Source organism: Sciurus carolinensis, chromosome 13, assembly GCF_902686445.1.
Source record: "Sciurus carolinensis chromosome 13, mSciCar1.2, whole genome shotgun sequence".
NCBI lineage: Eukaryota > Metazoa > Chordata > Mammalia > Rodentia > Sciuridae > Sciurus > Sciurus carolinensis.
In genome coordinates this window covers 42743567-42762664 of record NC_062225.1, presented here as the reverse complement: position 1 = coordinate 42762664, position 19098 = coordinate 42743567, and the positions used below count along the sequence as shown (strand labels likewise).

The following is a 19098-nucleotide window of genomic DNA, read 5'->3' as shown; positions in this document are numbered from 1 at the left end:
CATTCTAGGAATTACTAATGTATTTGTGATGATGAGGTATCACTGGCTTAATTGTTCAGGGAAGAAGGCTCTTTGTTCTGTTCTTGCTACGTTCACGTAAGTTTCATTATAAAATAAGTAGGCACCACTTTTTAAAATTCAGGAATTCAGTCTCACGTGTAAAAATCAAAGAATAAAGCAACAAAAGAAAAGATCTGCTAAAGTAAATTTTTTTTTTCTCTTTTGAAGTGGAAATTTAACTTCTAAATTTACTTCACTTAACTTGCAAATGTAACCAGTTATCTTACTTGGAAAATTTTCATTTTTACCAATTCTATTTTTTCTTGACTTTTCCAGATATTAAGAGTTGATGTTTTTTCTAAAATAAACCACATACTATATTTGGGACAGAGATACCAATCAAGAAGAACAAAGGGCTCTTTAAATGTTATTTAAAAGATTTCTAATTTAAATAATATTTAAAGAAGGAAATCACAAAACTAATTTTAAAATATTTTATATAGGCAAGATGGAAATTATAATATTCTCCTTACTTAATGTTCCCAGTTCTGCCTAAACAGACCTACATTAATTTTTTAACAACTTGTCTCAGAATTATATGAACACATGGAATAAGTATTTACAGCTAATGTTTATTCTGCATCTTAGGAAAAAAAATTTAAGAAATAGAAACTAATTTAAATTCAGTAAGAAGGTTCTCGATTCTTCCACATTGCAGATCCACTGGATTCAAAGCTGAGCCAAAAGTAACATGCTAAAGACTTTCCATAAATTATTTAAATCTTTTGTAGCAAATTTTCTCCAGAAACTGAGAAACATCCACACAAATTCTTTTTTATCAACGTTTATTTCCATTATTCCTTTCTCATTTTTTGGCATTGAGAACAGTGAAACAATTACTTGCTATTATTTACATATGAGTAAATACATGGTTTCAAAGTGGTAGGCTGACTTTTTCATGTCAAAACCATTTTCCTGATATCTAAAGTAAATCTATGAACTATGTTTAATATAGAGATGAGAAGTAGTAATACTATCCAAGTCACATGTGTCCTTGAAAAAAGCTCAAATCGCTGAATTAGGTGGTGGAAGTTACACTTAAATCTGAAATTTTAATGAGTTTCCTTTCTGAAACTATTAATGAGCCATCCATTTTCTTTAGGTTCAATGTGTTAATATTTTCCCCTTCATCAACTGATGATTAACTTATTAACAAATGATAATTAGACAAGACTATATGAAATATATTTGGGCCATTTTTTGGACAGTTCCTTGATTTGGTATCTAAATTCCAAAAGTCATTTCTTATGGTTGGATGAGTTTATTTGGCACTCAGATACCTCTTTCATGAAAGAGGTGATCAATAATAGGGTTTAATTAGGAAAGACCCTAGGGACTAAGATACTTCAGTCATAGTGCTAGATATGAAAGTAACAATATTAGATAAATCATTTAACTTTTATTCTTTGGTTTCCATATTTATAAAATTAGAGACAATATCCTATCTACCTTATTAAAATGTTTGAAAGTGGATAATGAAAAATTGTGAAATAGTATCAGTTTACCTTTAGCAATCTCAATTTTTCAAATTCTTAACTCTGCGATTGAAGTTATTAAAGGCACTTTTTTCTCTATTTAAAAATTCTATTAAAGTCTCTTACCATGGTGTGCCTCAATTCCTAACACAGAAGACATGTACTAACAATTTTAGATTGTCAAAACAGTATTTTGAGGTCATTAGGATTTGTCACAAATCACACCCAAAAGTACTTCCATTGGTAATAGCTTGCATGAAGTCTCCCAGGAAAAAATTAATATCATATTTGCATTTGATATCTTAGAATAGTATAGGCTACTATGCTGCATAAATCCAGTATAACTTTTGTTCAGATAATTTTAAAAATTTAGAACATGATTTTAAAGGTGACATGTCTCTTGCGGAAGAAATCTTGCTTAAATTACAACTTCTTGGATTAACAGTTTTTCCTGTTTGCATCTCTCTGAATAAAATAATTAGGAAGAAGAATGGTTTCATTATTCATAGCTTCATTAGGGAGGGTGAGAGACGGAATGAGAAAAATCATAAGACATCCTTAGAACAATTGAACACAAAATATACACATATCCTGAGATGTTATAACAAATTTAAAAATACATAGATCAACATGATCCAAATGGTTTCAAAGACACCGTTATGGTGGGTAAACAACCATTTTACAGGGTATGCTGCATGCCAAGAAAACCCTACTCTTTGTCTCCAAAGCTGAAAGCTAGTCATCCAGAGCAGGTGGCCAGTCAACATCTACAGACTAAAAAGGAGAAAAAAAGTTATTACAACAGATTTAGATACGAAATCAAGGAACTGTCCAAAAAGTGGCCCAAATATATTACTTTTCTGATAAGCATTTGCTGGTAATAATTTTAATATAATGTAATAGAAGAAATTACATTTGAAGAAAAGAGCAACTGAATACCAAAGTCTATTCTGGGGATTCTTGGGCCCAAGGTCTGCTTCTGAATTAACTGAATAGCAGTATTTGGTTACTTGGCTGGTTAATAACTGTACCTTTTAGATGTGTAAGACAATAAGTTTAAATTTAAAAATGTTTATGATAAAGTAGCAAACAAATTCAAAGGCAAGTGGAGATACCAGTTTTTCCTCAAAAGTCTCAGCAACTTTCATTCTTCTGATCACTTTCATTCTGCCAACATTTAACAGAATCACATGCAGCTGAACTGTGGGGCCCACATTCTAAGAAATACATCATTAGGTGATTTGTTGTCATGCAAATATCACAATGTACGTAATCAGACTAAGACAGCTATGATGTCACTAAGTGATATAATCTTATGGGACCACCATCGTATATGCTGGCCATCACTGATAAGGTCATTATATTCTACTCAAGTAGTCTATAAACCTATAGCCTTGTTTGTAATTTAGCATCTAAATCTGAAGTAAATATGGAAGGTCACCTGGAACTAGAAAAAAATTCTTTTTGTTTTACTTCACCAGAACTTTTATTTCTTTTAAAATTCGATTCATCTCTATCTCAACTTGCCTTCACTTTGCTTGGCATTATGGTAAGCAGTTTATTTTGTCTCCACATAAACAATCACATACCAGAAGCACAAAGCATATCTTAATTACCCTGGAGGACCTATTTTAAGAAAAGGCTTTTTAAAAACCCACTGCATCCATGGCTTTTATTGACATAATTTAAAAATCTGAAATGATTTACTGAAAATGATTTTTTCATCAATTCATGAGTCGCTTTATATTCCAGATTCTAAAAAATTATTAGAAAAGTCCAAATAACTATTGTTTTCCAAATCTCAAAGACATTTTGATAAGTGTTTCAGAATATAGCCGTGTACAAATCTTATTTCAATTTCTCAAACAAAATTAAATAGCACTGATCACAGTTGTGTGTGTTTGGGGTAGAGAAGGGTAGACATTCTGTAGTGTTTAAAAAGTTTCTCTACTCTAAACACACACAACTGTGATCAGTGATATTTGTTTGAGAAATTGAAATGATTTGTATATGGCTATATTCTGAAACACTATCAAAATTACAATAGACACTTAGGCCTAAGAAACCTGGAGCTATGGCTCTGACCCTCCTCAGCTGTCCTAAGAATTAAGGTTTTAAAAAAAGTGAATGCAGTTGGGATTTTCTTAAACATTGTCTCCTTAAAATGATAGCCTTACTAAAGAGGCTCCCTGCAACCTTGAAGGGTGTCTCTGGATGTACTGTAGAAGCTGTATAAAATCTAACCTGAGAACACTTGAAAGAATTGCCAGTAAGTTAATAATGGTTTAACATGCCTGTTTTCACAATGGACAATACACTCACTTTAAAAAAAAAAAAAAAAAAAAAAACACCAGATTTGATATTATTCTCAAATGCAAAATTCTAACCACTCCTAAGATTTTGGGATGGGGTGGGATGGGGTATGGTAGGAGGTAGGGAGAGACTCTACTCCTAATCAGATTTTCATCAAGGAGCACAACTTGTGGTTCAATATGTATTGATGCGCAAATGAAAAAGAAAATATTTGTGAAAAATTTTCTGAAAAATTTGTTCTTGTAATTATTTTAGAATTTAAGCTTGTTTCAATTACTATAAAAGTAGAGAATCACACTTTTGAACCACATCATAGGAATCCCTTAGAGAATTGCTTCTGTTAGTAACCACTAGCTCATCCCATTTTCTATCCTTGTCCTGAATATATTAAAAGCACTCTGCCTTAAATTCTTTACAAAATGAAACTGGTATAGGAAACAAACCCTTGAGTCCCAAAGGACATATGAAGGCTACTTATAATTTTATTCACTCATTTGAGTTCAATCTGATGCCAAATGTAAAGCACAGTTAGTAAATTAGCTATATATTCACAAGGATCAAATGTAAGACCTTGTATTTGTAAAAAATAATTCAGAAGACAGTCCCTTCCTACTGTGAGGTTTTGCCACTTTGAAATAACTATGAAGGGGGGAAGTATATTTGGTTTAATGCCAAAGGGCATAACTTTGGCTGAATTCAATTTGCAAATGTGCATTCCACAGTAAAGTGATTTACCTCCACATCCAGCTCAAGAATGTCTGCAGTCACATTCATCAGAGAGCCAATGTTTGGCTTGGTTCTCCCAAAGTCTCCATGTACAAACTCTTTAATGTAGCTAGGGTCTGTTTAAGGAAAAAATGAGGATAGCCATGCAATATCAACTGGAAAGATTTCACAGGTGAAAAGGAAATAATAAAAGCAGAAATGTTACAAAGGAGAGGTTAGTCCTGAGCTCTAACTTTAGATGTGTCTTAGAACAACTGGTTCTACCAGTCTGGCAGCCAACATCAGTTATCTGAGACCTATGTTTACAACGAACTTAACAAAAGTCATCATTCTTTTTTCTTTATAGCTCATCTCAAAGTGCCAAGGTTTGGGTACGGATTTTAGAAATTAGTTATAATTCAGTGCTTCTAAAAAATTTTTCTTTGCCAAAATTTCTATTTTGTCACCTTGGTCCCATTTTTCAATAATGGCAATTGGCATCTACCTAGATAGTAGATTCCACACACATAAAATGACCTCAATAATGGCTGTTCTTGTAACATGATCTAGTGGCAATATGACAGAAGAGACAATGGAAATACCTGATCTTGATAAAGGTCCTTCATAAAAATTATAAAAGGACCTAAGTTCTAGTTGTTTGCTAATATAATTATTAACAAAAGATTAAGTTTTGTTATGTTTTTGTTTTAGGAGTGACTTTGTATTTTTCCTTCATAAGTCTTTAAAATATGAAAGAATGACCAAATTCTGGAACTTGATCTTAGTAAGATTATTCTGGAACTTGATCTTAGTAAGATTAACATTACTCACACAGGACTCTACAGTAGCTTTGAAAATATTTATCTTTGAAAGATACAAGTGGATGCAGTGTTCAATAAAAACCCAGAATAATGTTGAGTTATATAACCAGTACTTAGGGTAAAATATTTAATACAATTTGAATAGGAAAAACACATTTATTCTTAGAAGATAAATAAATCAACACTATAACATGCTAACATTATGTCCTCATTTTCTGAAAGTTTATTCACTCTACCTTCACTGAGTGTTTTGACTCAAACATAAGACTTGTAATTATCTAGTAATGGTCTTTTTTGCTAAACTCAACAATTGCCATTCCTTTTCTCACTTTCTTCAAAGAATGCTGTTTCTGAATAACAATAAAGAGAGATGACCAAAAAAGTCCCAAAATAACCAGTTAAAAGGTCCAGAGAGGTTTCATTCACAGTCAGAAGAAGGTTTAAAGCAAATAAGCTAGCTCAATATACTGAGCAATATATGTATAGAGTATAGACAAAATAAATTTAGCATGTGAATAATCGTATGGTATCTAAAGCTTTACCAGTCTTTCTTGTCAACACCTTAAATACATGTATGTGAAAATGTTTTAATAGGATTGAAAAGACATTAGTTTCTCCAAAAGACATTGCATTTCTCCTTGGCACCCAAAAACTAAAGCCAGAATTAGGTAGTGAGTTGTTTTTTTTGTTTTTGTTTTAAAATCTGTGGTTGGAGGCAAAACTTAGTGGTGGGATTGTATGTGCTCAGCACGTGAGAAACTCTGGGTTTAATCCCTAGCATTAAAACATAAATACAATGTAAAAACCTGTTATTTCTTTGAAATTCCATCCACACTAGGGAAGTGTCCTCCAAACAACAAAGATACAAAGATCTGCCCATTGCAGTCACATAAATCATCCCTACATCCAAACTACAAACTTCAGAAGATATTTGGAGTAAATAACCTATCCCTGATTAGGCCAAGTAAATCCAGATCACTCCTGGGGCAGAGGAGAAGAGGTTGATGGGAAAAAAGAAGCAGAATAGTTACAGCAGCAATATAGTGAAAGAGTTATTGGGTGACTCAATCCCTCCCCCTTTTTTGTTATATACATGTTTGTTGTTACTTTTATGCCAGTTAGAAAGCATTTTATCACTTCATGCTATTGGATCACAAGGCTAAGGCTACAGGAGCTCCCTGATATATGTGAATCAACAACTCATTTCTGATAGAAAATCTCACAAGTCAGATTAAGTTATAAACAAATGACCAGACTTGAACTATGGAAATTTAAACTCTGAATTTATAACAAACTCTTAGGAGTCTTAGAAAATGGTGCTAATTGCCAGCACAGCATTACTGTCAACAAAGTTTATGTCGCTCAAATAATGATATGTAATCTAAAGTGCTGTTTTTGCTTTTTTTCACAAGACATGCAGCAAAAGAATATTCTCTGTTGTTCTGGGCCAGCATCCAAATCAAGTTAAGATCAATATGTGAAGTGCACTGGGCATGGTGGCACATGCCTGTTGTCCCAGCACTTGGGAGGGAGGCTGAAGCAGAAGGATTGCTTGAGCCCAGGAGTTCAAGACCTGCTTGGGAAACAGTAAGATTCTGTCTCAAAAAAAAAAAAAAAAAAAAAAAAGTAAAGTACCATTCTCATCTACCACTATGTTTAATCATCTGGGACAAATGCTTGAGATGCTAAGAAGACTCCAAAAATGGTCATGAATACATGACTTGCAAAATATGTACAGAAAGCAAATGAATCAATCGAAAGTATTTTCTAAGTAGTTACAATGTGCTAAACACTATGTAAAACACTGTAATTAACTGAAATATAAATAACTTTAAAATGGACATTGGACTGACTGCTACCTCATAATTTAAAAATGTCCTCTTGAAAAACAAATTTAATGAGAAAAAAACACCTCAAACAAAAAAATAACAGATTTCTTTCCAATGTAATACTTTCCCTAAAGCCTCCCAGACCAATCTGAACCTATTTTCTAGGGCAGCATTAACTCTTGTAGAGTTCCGGCTAGATTATTGCAATGCACAGGTGAAAGGATACGTTCCAGCTTGAGTCTTCAGATAAAGACGGAAATGATGTTCATCTACATAGTGTGTCTCCATGGAGTGGATGACACGAGTTCTCAAAGCCAAGGGTCTTCGGTGAAGGACCCGTAGAGGTGTTTTCTGGTCGATCTTTAGGTCCTAGGGGAAGACAACACAATCACAATGAAACTTGTCCTAGCACCTCCTTTGTTACCCACAGCTCACCACAGATGTTTCTTTAGAGGATTCCATCTATTATTGTCAGGGTAAGAGGTAATCAAAACTTTAAAAAAAATTATGTCCCTTTAGGTTCAAACTGGGAAGCATGTCTCATATTTTGGTTCACATTTACTCATTTTCTGGGCCCTACAACCCTCACCATAAAAAAAGGACTTGGGGGCTGGTGATGTGGTTCACTGGAGAGTACAAGCCTAGCATGCTGAGGCCCTGGGTTTGCTCTCCCCCATCACAGAAACAAACAAACAAACAAACAAAAAGTGGGGTTTGGAAGCAAATGATCCTCTAGGTCTCTTCTTGGATATTTAACAAACTGATAGGACCCCAGAGTTCTAGCCTGCCTTTTATTTCAGCAGGGCTCTTCTTCTACAGGGCAATGTTCTTACAGTTTTTGTTTTGTTTTGTTTTTTATTCTTACAGTTGTTTTCTAACCCAGTGAGGATTTCAGGCTGGGGTAAGAAATAGCTTGTTCCAGAAGGTTGGACATCAACACCATCTGTGTGGTATATGGGCAATGTGCATGCTTTAGGGAGAACCACATAACAATATTCAGGGTTTTTGGTTTGGTTTGGTTTGGTTTGTTACATAAAAGACTATAATTTATAACATAAGAATTGAGTTACTGTTTAGTGTGACATTTCAAATAATAATTGCAAATAAATGTGCACAATAGACCAAGTCATCCCCATATTTGTTAGCCCAACCTGACAAAAATAATACTGCATGTCTATTAACAATTCAGACTTTTTAGCGACATAGGCTTATTTTCTCATAATTAGTTCAAATTAGAGATTTTCCTTTATGTAAAGATATAAATTAAGAAGCAGATGTTAATACCAAAAAAAGGTCAACTAATTCCGAGTTTTAAAAGTAGATATTATAATAAATGAAAATGTAGGTACAAAAGAACTTGAACTCTGAGATTTCTTGTTGGAACAACTGCTCTGAATTTACATGATTATTGAGTGCCTAAAGCCCTGCTAAAAAAAGAAAGGTTTCTGTCTGGCCTCCTCTCCATCAAGTTCTCTATTAAGAAAGAGCAAGCAAGTTCTAACAAAGATCACACCTAAAGGGTGTGAGCTCTTCTATCAGAGCAGCAAGTCAATGGTCCCTCCTAACACGGTGGATTTTAAGATTCTATAATTCTTTGGTTTCAGAAGCATTTTGTTCTGATGAGATGAAATATTTCCATAAAGTTTGACTTTTCTCTGGCCAAAAGACCAAACAAGTAAAGCATAAGGCTGAAATATTAACAAATCTATAAAGATATAGCCTCTACTTCAGAGTTCAGAAACAGCTGGCCTTTAAATCAACAACTATCTAATGTGTGTTCTTCTCCTCTGCTTCCTTTACCTCTCTAATCACTCCCAGTACTTTGACCATGAGCCAGTCAAAGAAAATAACCAAAGGAGCTTGTGGACCCACCACTGCCTCCAACATAACATTCAGATTAATACATGCTCATGTATCTCTTTGGGTCTGTTAATTTTCAGCTGACAAAAGGAAAACACTTCACTTACTCTAATGTTGCATACCATTATCCCATGCTACTGAATTTCCAGAAACATACTTTTTGTTCTCATAGGTTGCCCTTCAAAATGGGAACACAGGCAGGCAATGTAGCTCAGTGCTAGGGCATTTACCTAGTAATCCCTGGGATTGATAACCGGCACACACACACAAAAAAATTAAATAAATCAAAATAAAAAGAAGGGGCAAGTAGTGAATCTGATGTGACTCTTCTCAGAATGGGGAAGCACTTAGTGATTATTTTATTTATTTATTTATTTTAGTTGTCGATGGATCTTTATTTATTTTTATATGTGGTGCTGAGAATCAAACCCAGTGCCTCCTCACACATGCTAGGTGAGTGCTCTACCACAGAGTCACAACCCCAGTCCCAGTGCTTATTATTTTTATACCAATGAAAATATGTGAAAATTGTAAAAATGTTACTAGAAATCAACTAGTCAGTCACAGTCTACCTGGGTGATAGACCATTAAAACAAAATCTTTCGAGGAGGGGTCTGGGGAGATAGCTCAGTCGGTAGAGTGCTTGCCTTGCAAGTACAAGGCCCTGGGTTTGATCCCCAGCACCCAAAAAAAAAAAAAAAAAAAAAATCTTTCGAGGAGATCCAAGGTGGCGGACTAGAGGGAGGCTGTGTTCCTTGACGCTCCGAAACTCCGGTTTCAAGCAGAGGATATCTGTTTCTTGGTGAGGCAGTTTTTGCTGCTTATCGATCCCCCGCTGTTTATCCCATTTGTCTGCTGTGATCACCTGCAGTCTGCCAGCATATCGACGCCTTTTTTGAGTGCAGATTGTTCACTGTCAGGTGTCTATCATCCGCCATTTGCCTGCCTCTCGCCTGTCCATCACCTGCTTCTCGCCTGTCCATCACCTGCCTTACACCTATCCATCACCCAACGCACCAGGTTCACCTCCTGATCCTCCGACAACAGTCAGCAAACTGATAGCCGACCGCCAGTGGAACACCAGCTGCCTGCTGTTGCCTGGAAGTTCACTGTTACAGTACCTGTAGGTTTGATTACACGTGGTTGCTGCCATTTTGAGACAATAGCCAGGCCCCATAGGACACCTGGTCAGACTGACTGAGCCCCGTCTCCAGGATCCCTCAGCCCGACCGATCACTCCCTGACTCCGGGGCCCTCACATCGACTGACTGCTCCCTGCCACCAGGACCCCCAGACCAACTGACTGGGCCCTATCACCAGGACCCCAGACAGACTGATTGCACCCGGCCTCCAGGATCCCACAACCACACCAAACACACTGGACCTCCAGGAGCCCTGCCTGACCAACTGCATCCTGCCTCCAGGACCTCCTGGGGACCATGGCCACACCTTGAGCTGCAGCTCCCCATTTGCCAACACATTTCAAAGCCAGAGCAGCCATCTTGGATAATCCTGGAAGCCATTGCAACGATCTTTAGGTGGAGCAAATCCCATCCTGAGACGCCTGCTAGAGGCTTGAGGCTCATTGTCAGGTACCTCTCATGCATCAGGCTACTGAAGACTGGGAGGTTTCATTACTATATGACTGTTATACTGTAGATTTTCTTTTTTTCCTCCTTATTGAAAAAATTTAAGTTTTTATTTCTTTACTTTTCTTGCTCTCTTTTCCTTTTGTTTACCTGTTCCCTCAGTCTCTTTCTCCCTTTTTTGCATGCTAACATCCAATTTCTTTTGATTATATTCTCACCCTTTCTATTATCTAGAACTTCTGTATATTCTTTTCTTATCCCATTAACAGCCACATTCTACATCCCTCTGCATCCTCTTTGTCCTCCATTTGAAACTGCAGACCTTATTGCAAATTTGTTTGTTTTACTGAAGATAATATTTGAACTCATTCTGTTTATTATGACCATTTTGTTATTGTCCTCATAGGGGCTATTTGGTCTAGGATTGCATAGTGCCTGAATTGGGCACTGCTAATATTGATCTCCCCTTAAAGAAAGGGTTTTGGAAATCTATAAGGCCACTATAAGCCTATAGGGGGAAATCTGCAATACCCCAGATCTGCACTACTAGAGGGGAAGATTCATGAACAACATGAAAAAACAAGGGAAGAAAATGATCCAAACAAATCTAGATTCTATATTAATAGAATCCAATGACAGTATGTTAGAAGAAATGTCAGAAAAGGACTTCAGATTATACATGATTAAGATGATTCAAGAAGAAAAGGATGAGATAAGAGAGCAAATGCAGGCAATGAATGATAATACCAATAAGCTGAAAGAGCACCTGCAGGAAGCAAAAGATCATTTCAACAAAGAGATAGAGATTCTCAAAAAAAAACAAACAGAAAATCTTGAAATGAAGGAAACAATAAACCAAATAAAAAACTCAATGGAAAGTATCACAAAAGACTAGATCACTTGGAAGACAGAACCTCAGACAATGAAGACAAAATATTTAGTCTTGAAAATAAAGTTGCCCAAACAGAAAAGATGGTAAGAAATCATGAACAGAATCTCCAAGAACTATGGGACATCATGAAAAGACCAAATTTAAGAATTATTTAGATTGAGGAAGGCATAGAGATACAAACCAAAGGAATGAACAACCTATTCAATGAAATAATATCAGAAAATTTCTCAAACCTGAAGAATGAAATGGAAAATCAAATACAAGAGGCTGACAGAAAACCAAATGCACAAAATCACAACAGGTCCACACCAAGGCACATTATAATGAAAATGCCTAACATTCAAAATAATGATAGGATTTTGAAGGCCACGAGAGAAAAGCATCAGATTACGTATAGGGGGAGACCAATATGGATAGCAGCCGACTTCTCAACCCAGACTCTAAAAGCTAGAAGGGCCTGGAACAACATATTTCAAGCTCTGAAAGAACATGGTTGCCAACCAAGAATCCTATACCCAGCAAAACTAACCTTCAGATTTGAAGATGAAATCAAATCCTTCCATGATAAACAAAAGTTAAAAGAATTTACAAATAAAAAGCCTGCGCTACAGAATGTTCTTAACAAAATATTCCACGAGAAGGAAATGAAAAACAACAATGTAGGTCAGCAAAGGGAGGAACTACCTTAGAGAAAAACCACTCAAAGGAGAAACCAAGCCAACTTAAAAACCAAAAATAAGCCAAATGACTGGGAATACAAATCATATCTCAATAATAACCCTGAACATTAATGGCCTAAATTCATCAATCAAAAGACACAGACTGGCAGAATGGATTAAAAAGAAAGACCCAACAATATGCTGCCTGCAAGAGACTCATCTCATAGAAAAAGACATCCACAGACTAAAGGTGAAAGGATGGGAAAAAACCTACCACGCACATGGACTCAATAAAAAAGTGGGGGTTTCCATCCTTATATCAGATAAAGTGGACTTCAAGCCAAAGTTAGTCAGAAGGGATAAAGAAGGATATTTCATACTGCTTAAGGGAACCATAAATCAGGAAGACATAACGATAGTAAATATTTATGCCCCAAATAACGGTGCATCCCTGTACATCAAACAAATCCTTCTCAGTTTCAGGAATCAAATAGACCACAACACAATAATTCTGGGTGACTTTAACGTACCGCTGTCACCACTAGATAGATCTTCCAAACAAAGAAACCATAGAACTCAATAACACAATCAATAACCTAGACTTAATAGACATATATAGAATATTCCATCCATCATCAAACGGATTCACTTTCTTCTCAGCAGCACATGGAAACTTCTTGAAAATAGACCATATATTATGCCACAAAGCAGCCCTTAGGAAATGCAAAAAAATAGAGATACTGCCTTGTGTTTTATCAGATCATAATGGACTGAGAGTAGAAATCAATGACAAAATAAAAAACAGAAATTACTCCAACACCTGGAGACTAAATAATAAGCTACTGAATGAAACATTGATAACAGAAAACATCAGGGAGGAGATAAAAAAATTCTCAGAGGTCAATGAGAATGACGATACGACATAACAAAATCTCTGGGACACTATGAAAGCGGTACTAAGAGGAAAATTCATTGCATGGAGCGCATTCCAGAAAAGAATGAAAAGTCAACAACTAAATGACCTAACATTACAGCTCAAAGACCTAGAAAAAGAAGAACAGAATAACAGCAAAAGTAGTAGAAGACAGGAAATAATTAAAATCAGAGCTGAAATCAATGAAACTGAAACAAAATAAACAATTCAAAAAATTGACAAAACAAAAAGTTGGTTCTTTGAGAAAGTAAACAAAATAGACAAACCTTAGCTACACTAACAAAGAGAAGGAGAGAGAAAACTCAAATTACTAAAATTCGTGATGAAAAAGGAAATATCACGACAGACACCACTGAGATACAGAACATAATGAGAAGCTACTTTGAAAATCTGTATTCCAACAAAATAGAAACTACCGAAGACATTGACAAATTTCTAGAGACATGTGCTCCTCCCAAACTGAACCAGGAGGACATACACAACTTAAACAGATCAATATCAAGCAATGAAATAGAAGAAGCCATTAAAAACCTACCATCCAAGAAAAGCCTAGGACCAGACGGATTCTCAACTGAGTTCTACAAGACCTTCAAAGAAGAACTCATTCCAATACTTCTCAAAGTAGTTCAGGAAATAGAAAAGGAGGGTACCCTACCAAACTCATTCTATGAAGCTAATATCACCCTCATACCTAAACCAGGAAAAGACACATCAAGGAAAGAAAATTTTAGACCAATATCCTTGATGAATATAGATGCAAAGATCCTTAACAAAATGTTGGCGAACCGTATCCAAAAGCATATTAAGAAAATCGTGCACCACGATCAAGTGGGGTTCATCCCTGGAATGCAAGGATGGTTTAACATCCATAAATCAATAAACGTAATCCATCATGTCAATAGACTTAAGGATAAGAATCATGTGGTCATTTCAATTGATGCAGAAAAAGCGTTTGACAAAATACAACACCCCTTCATGCTCAAAACACTAGAAAAAATAGGGATAGTAGGAACATAACTGAACATTGTAAAGACTATTTATGCTAAGCCCATGGCCAACATCATTCTTAATGGAGAAAAACTGAAACCATTCCCTTTAAAAACTGGAACAAGACAGGGATGTCCTCTTTCACCACTTCTATTCAACATTGTCCTCGAAACTCTAGCCAGAGCAATTAGGCAGACCAAAGAAATTAAAGGGATACAAGTAGGAAAAGAGGAACTTAAGCTGTCATTATTTGCTGATGACATGATTCTATATTTAGAGGATCCAAAAAACTCCTCCAGAAAACTTCTAGTCCTCATCAATGAATTCAGCAAAATAGCAGGCTATAAAATCAACACACATAAATCTAAAGCATTTTTATACGCAAGCAACGACACAGCTGAAAGGGAAATGAGGAAAACAACTCCCTTTGCAATAGTCTCAAAAAAAATAAAGTACTTGGGAATCAATTTAACCAAAGAGGTAAAAGATTTCTACAATGAAAACTACAAAACATTGAAGAAAGAAATTGAGGAAGACCTTAGAAGATGGAAAGATCTCCCATGTTCGTGGATAGGTAGAATTAATATTGTCAAAATGGCCATACTACCAAAAGTGCTATACAGATTCAATGCAATTCCAATTAAAATCCCAATGACGTACCTTACAGAAATAGAGAAAGCAATCATGAAATTCATCTGGAAGAATAAGAAACCCAGCATAGCTAAAGCAATCCTTAGCAGGAAGAATGAAACAGGGGGTATCGCAATACCAGAACTTCAACTATACTACAAAGCAATAGTAACAAAAATGGCATGGTATTGGCACCAAAACAGACAGGTAGATCAATGGTACAGAATAGAGGACACGGACACAAACCCAAATAAACACAATTTTCTCATACTAGACAAATGTGCCAAAAATATGCAATGGAGAAAAGACAGCCTCTTCAACAAATGGTGCTGAGAAAACTGGAAATCCATGTGCAACAGAATGAAACTAAACCCCTATCTCTCACCCTGCACAAAAATCAACTCACAATGGATCAAGGACCTTGAAATCAGACCAGAGACCCTGCATCTTATAGAAGAAAAAGTAGGTCCAAATCTTCAGCTTGTTGGCTTAGGATCAGACTTCCTTAACAGGACTCCCATAGCACAAGAAATAAAAGCAAGAATCAATAACTGGGATAGATTCAAACTAAATAGCTTTCTCTCAGCAAAGGAAACTATCAGCAATGCGAAGAGAGAGCCTACAGAGTGGGAGAAAATCTTTGCCAATCATACTTCAGATAGAGCACTAATTTCCAGAATATATAAAGAACTCAAAAAAACTCTACACAAAGAATACAAATAACCCAATCAACAAACGGGCTAAGGAAATGAACAGACACTTCACAGAAGAAGATCTACAAGCAATCAACAAACATATGAAAAAATGTTCACCATCTTTAGTAATAAGAGAAATGCAAATCAAAACTACACTAAGATTCCATCTCACCCCAATTAGAATGGCAAGTATCAAGAATACAAGCAACAATAGGTGTCGGAGAGGATGTGGGGGAAAAGGTACACTCATACGTTTTTGCTGGTGGGGCTGCAAATTAGTGCAGCCACTATGGAAAGCAGTGTGGAGATTCCTTAGAAAACTTGGAATGGAACCACCATTTGACCCAGCTATCCCACTCCTTGGCCTACACCCAAAGGACTTAAAATCAGCATACTACAGAGATGCAGCCACATCAATGTTCATGCTCAATTCACAATAGCCAGGATGTGGAACCAACCTAGATGTCCTTCAATTGATGAATGGATAAAGAAACTGTGATATATATATACAATGGAATATTACTCAGCTATAAAGAATGATAAAATTATGGCATTTGCAGGCAAATGGATGCAGTTGGAGAATATCATGCTAAGTGAGATAAGCCAATCTCAAAAAACCAAAGGACAAATGATCTCACTGATAAGTGGATGATGACACATAATGGGGGGTGGGAGGGGGGCAAAAATGGAGTAAGGAGGGACTGTATAGAGGGAAAAGAGGGGTGGTGGGAAGGAAAAAATAACAGAATGAATCAAACATCAATACCCTATGTAAATGTATGATTACACAAATGGTATGCTGTTACTCCATGTACAAACAGAAACAACATGTATCCCATTTGTTTACAATTAAAAAAAAAATCTTTCACCACTTAAATCTGTACTTAGAAAATCACTTTCAGCATTATTTCTGATTTAGCTAGATTGCTACCCCCACACTATGAATCTCCAGGGTCTTGTGCATGCTGGTCCCTGAATCTATCTTTTTAAATCCCACAGCATTCTGAATCACACCAGTTCTAAACTTACTTATTCCTTCATATGTTTACAACTGGTGTGATGGTGCACACGTGTAATTCCAGCAACTTGGAGGCTGAGGCAGGAGTATCACAAGATTTTTTTTGTTGTTGATTTTGGGAGGGGTACTAGAGATTAAACTCAGAGGCACTTGACCTCTGAGTCACTTCCCCAGCCCTATTTTGTATTTTATTTAGAAACAGGGTCTCACTGAGTTGCTTAGTGTCTGGCTTTTGCTCAAGCTGGCTTTGAACTCAAGATCTTCCTGCCTCAGTCTCCTGAGCCACTGGGATTACAGGCATGCGCCACTGTGCCCAGCTGTATTACAAGTTTAAAGCCAGTCTAAGTAACTTAGCGAGACACTGCCTCAAAAAATAAAAAAGGCTGGGAATATGGCTCAGTGGTTAAACACACACACTGGTTCAATCCCCAGTACCAAAAGAAAGAAAAAAAAAAACCTTTAGAAATTTGTTTGGCAATCTTAAAAATATCTGTCTATATTAACTACTAACCTAAAGACCCTAGGTAGCAACACCAAAAGCCAAAGGGACTTAGATACGGAACTGCATAATCTGAGAACTGGAGTAGTCAATGGAGGTGATTCCAGAAGCCCATCCCCTTGTTTTATGGATGAGCTTCCCTAAGCAAAAAAAAACCACTCACACTATAAACACTATTCTGCACTTCACTTTTTCTTATATGTCATGGGTGCTTCTAAAGTCACAGATTCAGACGTACCTTTATCTTTTTTTCCAATCGTTTTAGTCATTTATACACACAATAACATAAATTAAATGAAACCATATGGTGGTTTTGGTTTTTAATGGCTACTTAATATTACAATTTATTCCACCATTTCCATTTTGTTATTGTTGATTTTGCCAGTCTGATCAAAATCAGTAAACCTCCTCATGCACATATCTTTATGCACTGGAGTTTCATTTCTATAAAAGAGATTGTCAGAGGTGTGTTGAGTAGAAAACCAGTGTAAGTTTTTACAGTCATTGCCATGTTGCCTTTCAAAAAGGCTGAATACATTACATTTTTACTGACAATACATGCAACTATCTTTCTCCTCAACCCACTGTTTGGTGTTATTAGTTTAATGGGAATAATGTAATATCCAATTGTAACTTCATCCTGGAGATAGAACATTTTCCCAAAAGATTCTTGGCATTTGGAGTTTCTCTTTTCTTTAGCTGCTCTTTCCTTCTGTATTTTTCAAGATTAAGTTTAAATCCTATTTATGGTATCTTTTACCACATAATTTGTTTTCTATGTAGTCATATATGTAGAAATACACACATTTATGTGTGCCCAAATCACAATGTACCATACTGTCTTATACCTTTTTTCCCCTTAACACTTATCAGGAACATTGTCCTATGCTAATAAATATCTACCACATAATTTTTAATAGCTGGATAGTAATAGCCCATTATACAAAGAAGCCATAGTATTAAACCAATCTCCTCCAGCAGGACATGTTACAAACTACTGCCCATTTAAACAATGTCCTGATTTTTTTTTTTTTTTTTTTTTGGGGGGGGGGTCCTGGGAATTGAACCCATGGGTGCTTTACCTTTGGGCGACATCACCAATCAATTTTATTTTTTATTTTGAGACAGGGTCTTGCTATTTCCCAGGCTGGCCTGGAATTTGAAATCCTCCTACTTCAGCTTCCTGAGTTGCTGGGATTTCAGGAATGTGCCACTGCACCTGGCGCTATAGGTTCTTTGAGCCCATTTGTGCTCCTTCCTTGCATTTGAAAGCCAGTTATCTTCAGGGGAAGAGGTGGAAGACAGTGGAAAAAAATATACAAAAGAACAGGCAGACCCTTTACATGGACATGCTCCTTGAAGTTTTGTGCCAAAATATATGTGTTTCACATATATTATCACATATTTTATTCATACAATTAATCTCAATTTTCAATTCTGTTAGATGTTTTATTTCATTTCATATAACTAAATATAAATAACTGCATTGTTGAGCATTTTCTACATGCTAGGTACAATTCTGAATTTTATATGATTAAATTCATTTAATTCTTTTAACTCATTTTACAGATGAAGAAATTGAAACATAAGGAGCTTAAGTAACTTGTCCAAAATCACACTAAGAAATGCAGATCAGGATTTCACCCAGGAGATCTGTCTACTGAGCAGGACTCTTAATCCCTAGCAATACCCTCTCTCCCAACAGGTTAGATGAAGTGCCAAGTCATTCACATAGTAAGTGGATTCAAAGCCAGGATTTGAATCCAGCTCCCACAGACCCCAACAAGCCCAAGCTCTATGACTTTCTGGTAATAAACTAGAAGAAAATGAACACTTATACAGACAGTAGAAAAACAAAATAAAAAGAACAGAGCACTTAAACTACCTTTATATCATTCAGGAATTCGATGTCTTTCTTCTGTATTACTTTATTTGTCCATATTAAGGCACTATAGGTCTTGGTCTTTTCTTCTTCACCTTCTTTCATATGTCCTATTGCCTCTCTAAACAAAAAAAAAAAAATAAAAGAAAATTTGCCTGAATATATAGTGTACACACAAGCCTTGCCCTAAATTCCTCTTTTTTAAAAATAGTTTATTAATATAGAATTTATGTATAAATATTCCCTTAGA

At 35.9% G+C, this 19098-nt stretch overlaps 1 protein-coding gene across 6 annotated transcripts in view; it reads right to left on the bottom strand.

Annotated features, from left to right (window-relative positions):
• Positions 1 to 564: 564 nt before the first annotated feature.
• The window catches only part of Pus10 (pseudouridine synthase 10), an 88565-nt gene continuing 70031 nt past the window's right edge, over positions 565 to 19098 (bottom strand). For 4 of the 6 annotated variants that reach the window (XM_047522278.1, XM_047522279.1, XM_047522277.1 and 1 more), the window contains 4 exons: positions 18852 to 18969; positions 7430 to 7572; positions 4584 to 4683; positions 565 to 2309 (listed from right to left, as the gene is read on the bottom strand). In XM_047522278.1, the coding sequence (XP_047378234.1) occupies positions 2271 to 2309; positions 4584 to 4683; positions 7430 to 7572; positions 18852 to 18969 (400 nt within the window). In that variant the 3' untranslated portion in view covers positions 565 to 2270. The remainder of the gene's footprint in view (positions 2310 to 4583; positions 4684 to 7429; positions 7573 to 18851; positions 18970 to 19098) is intronic. The other 2 variants (XM_047522282.1, XM_047522281.1) reach the window with 1 other exon arrangement.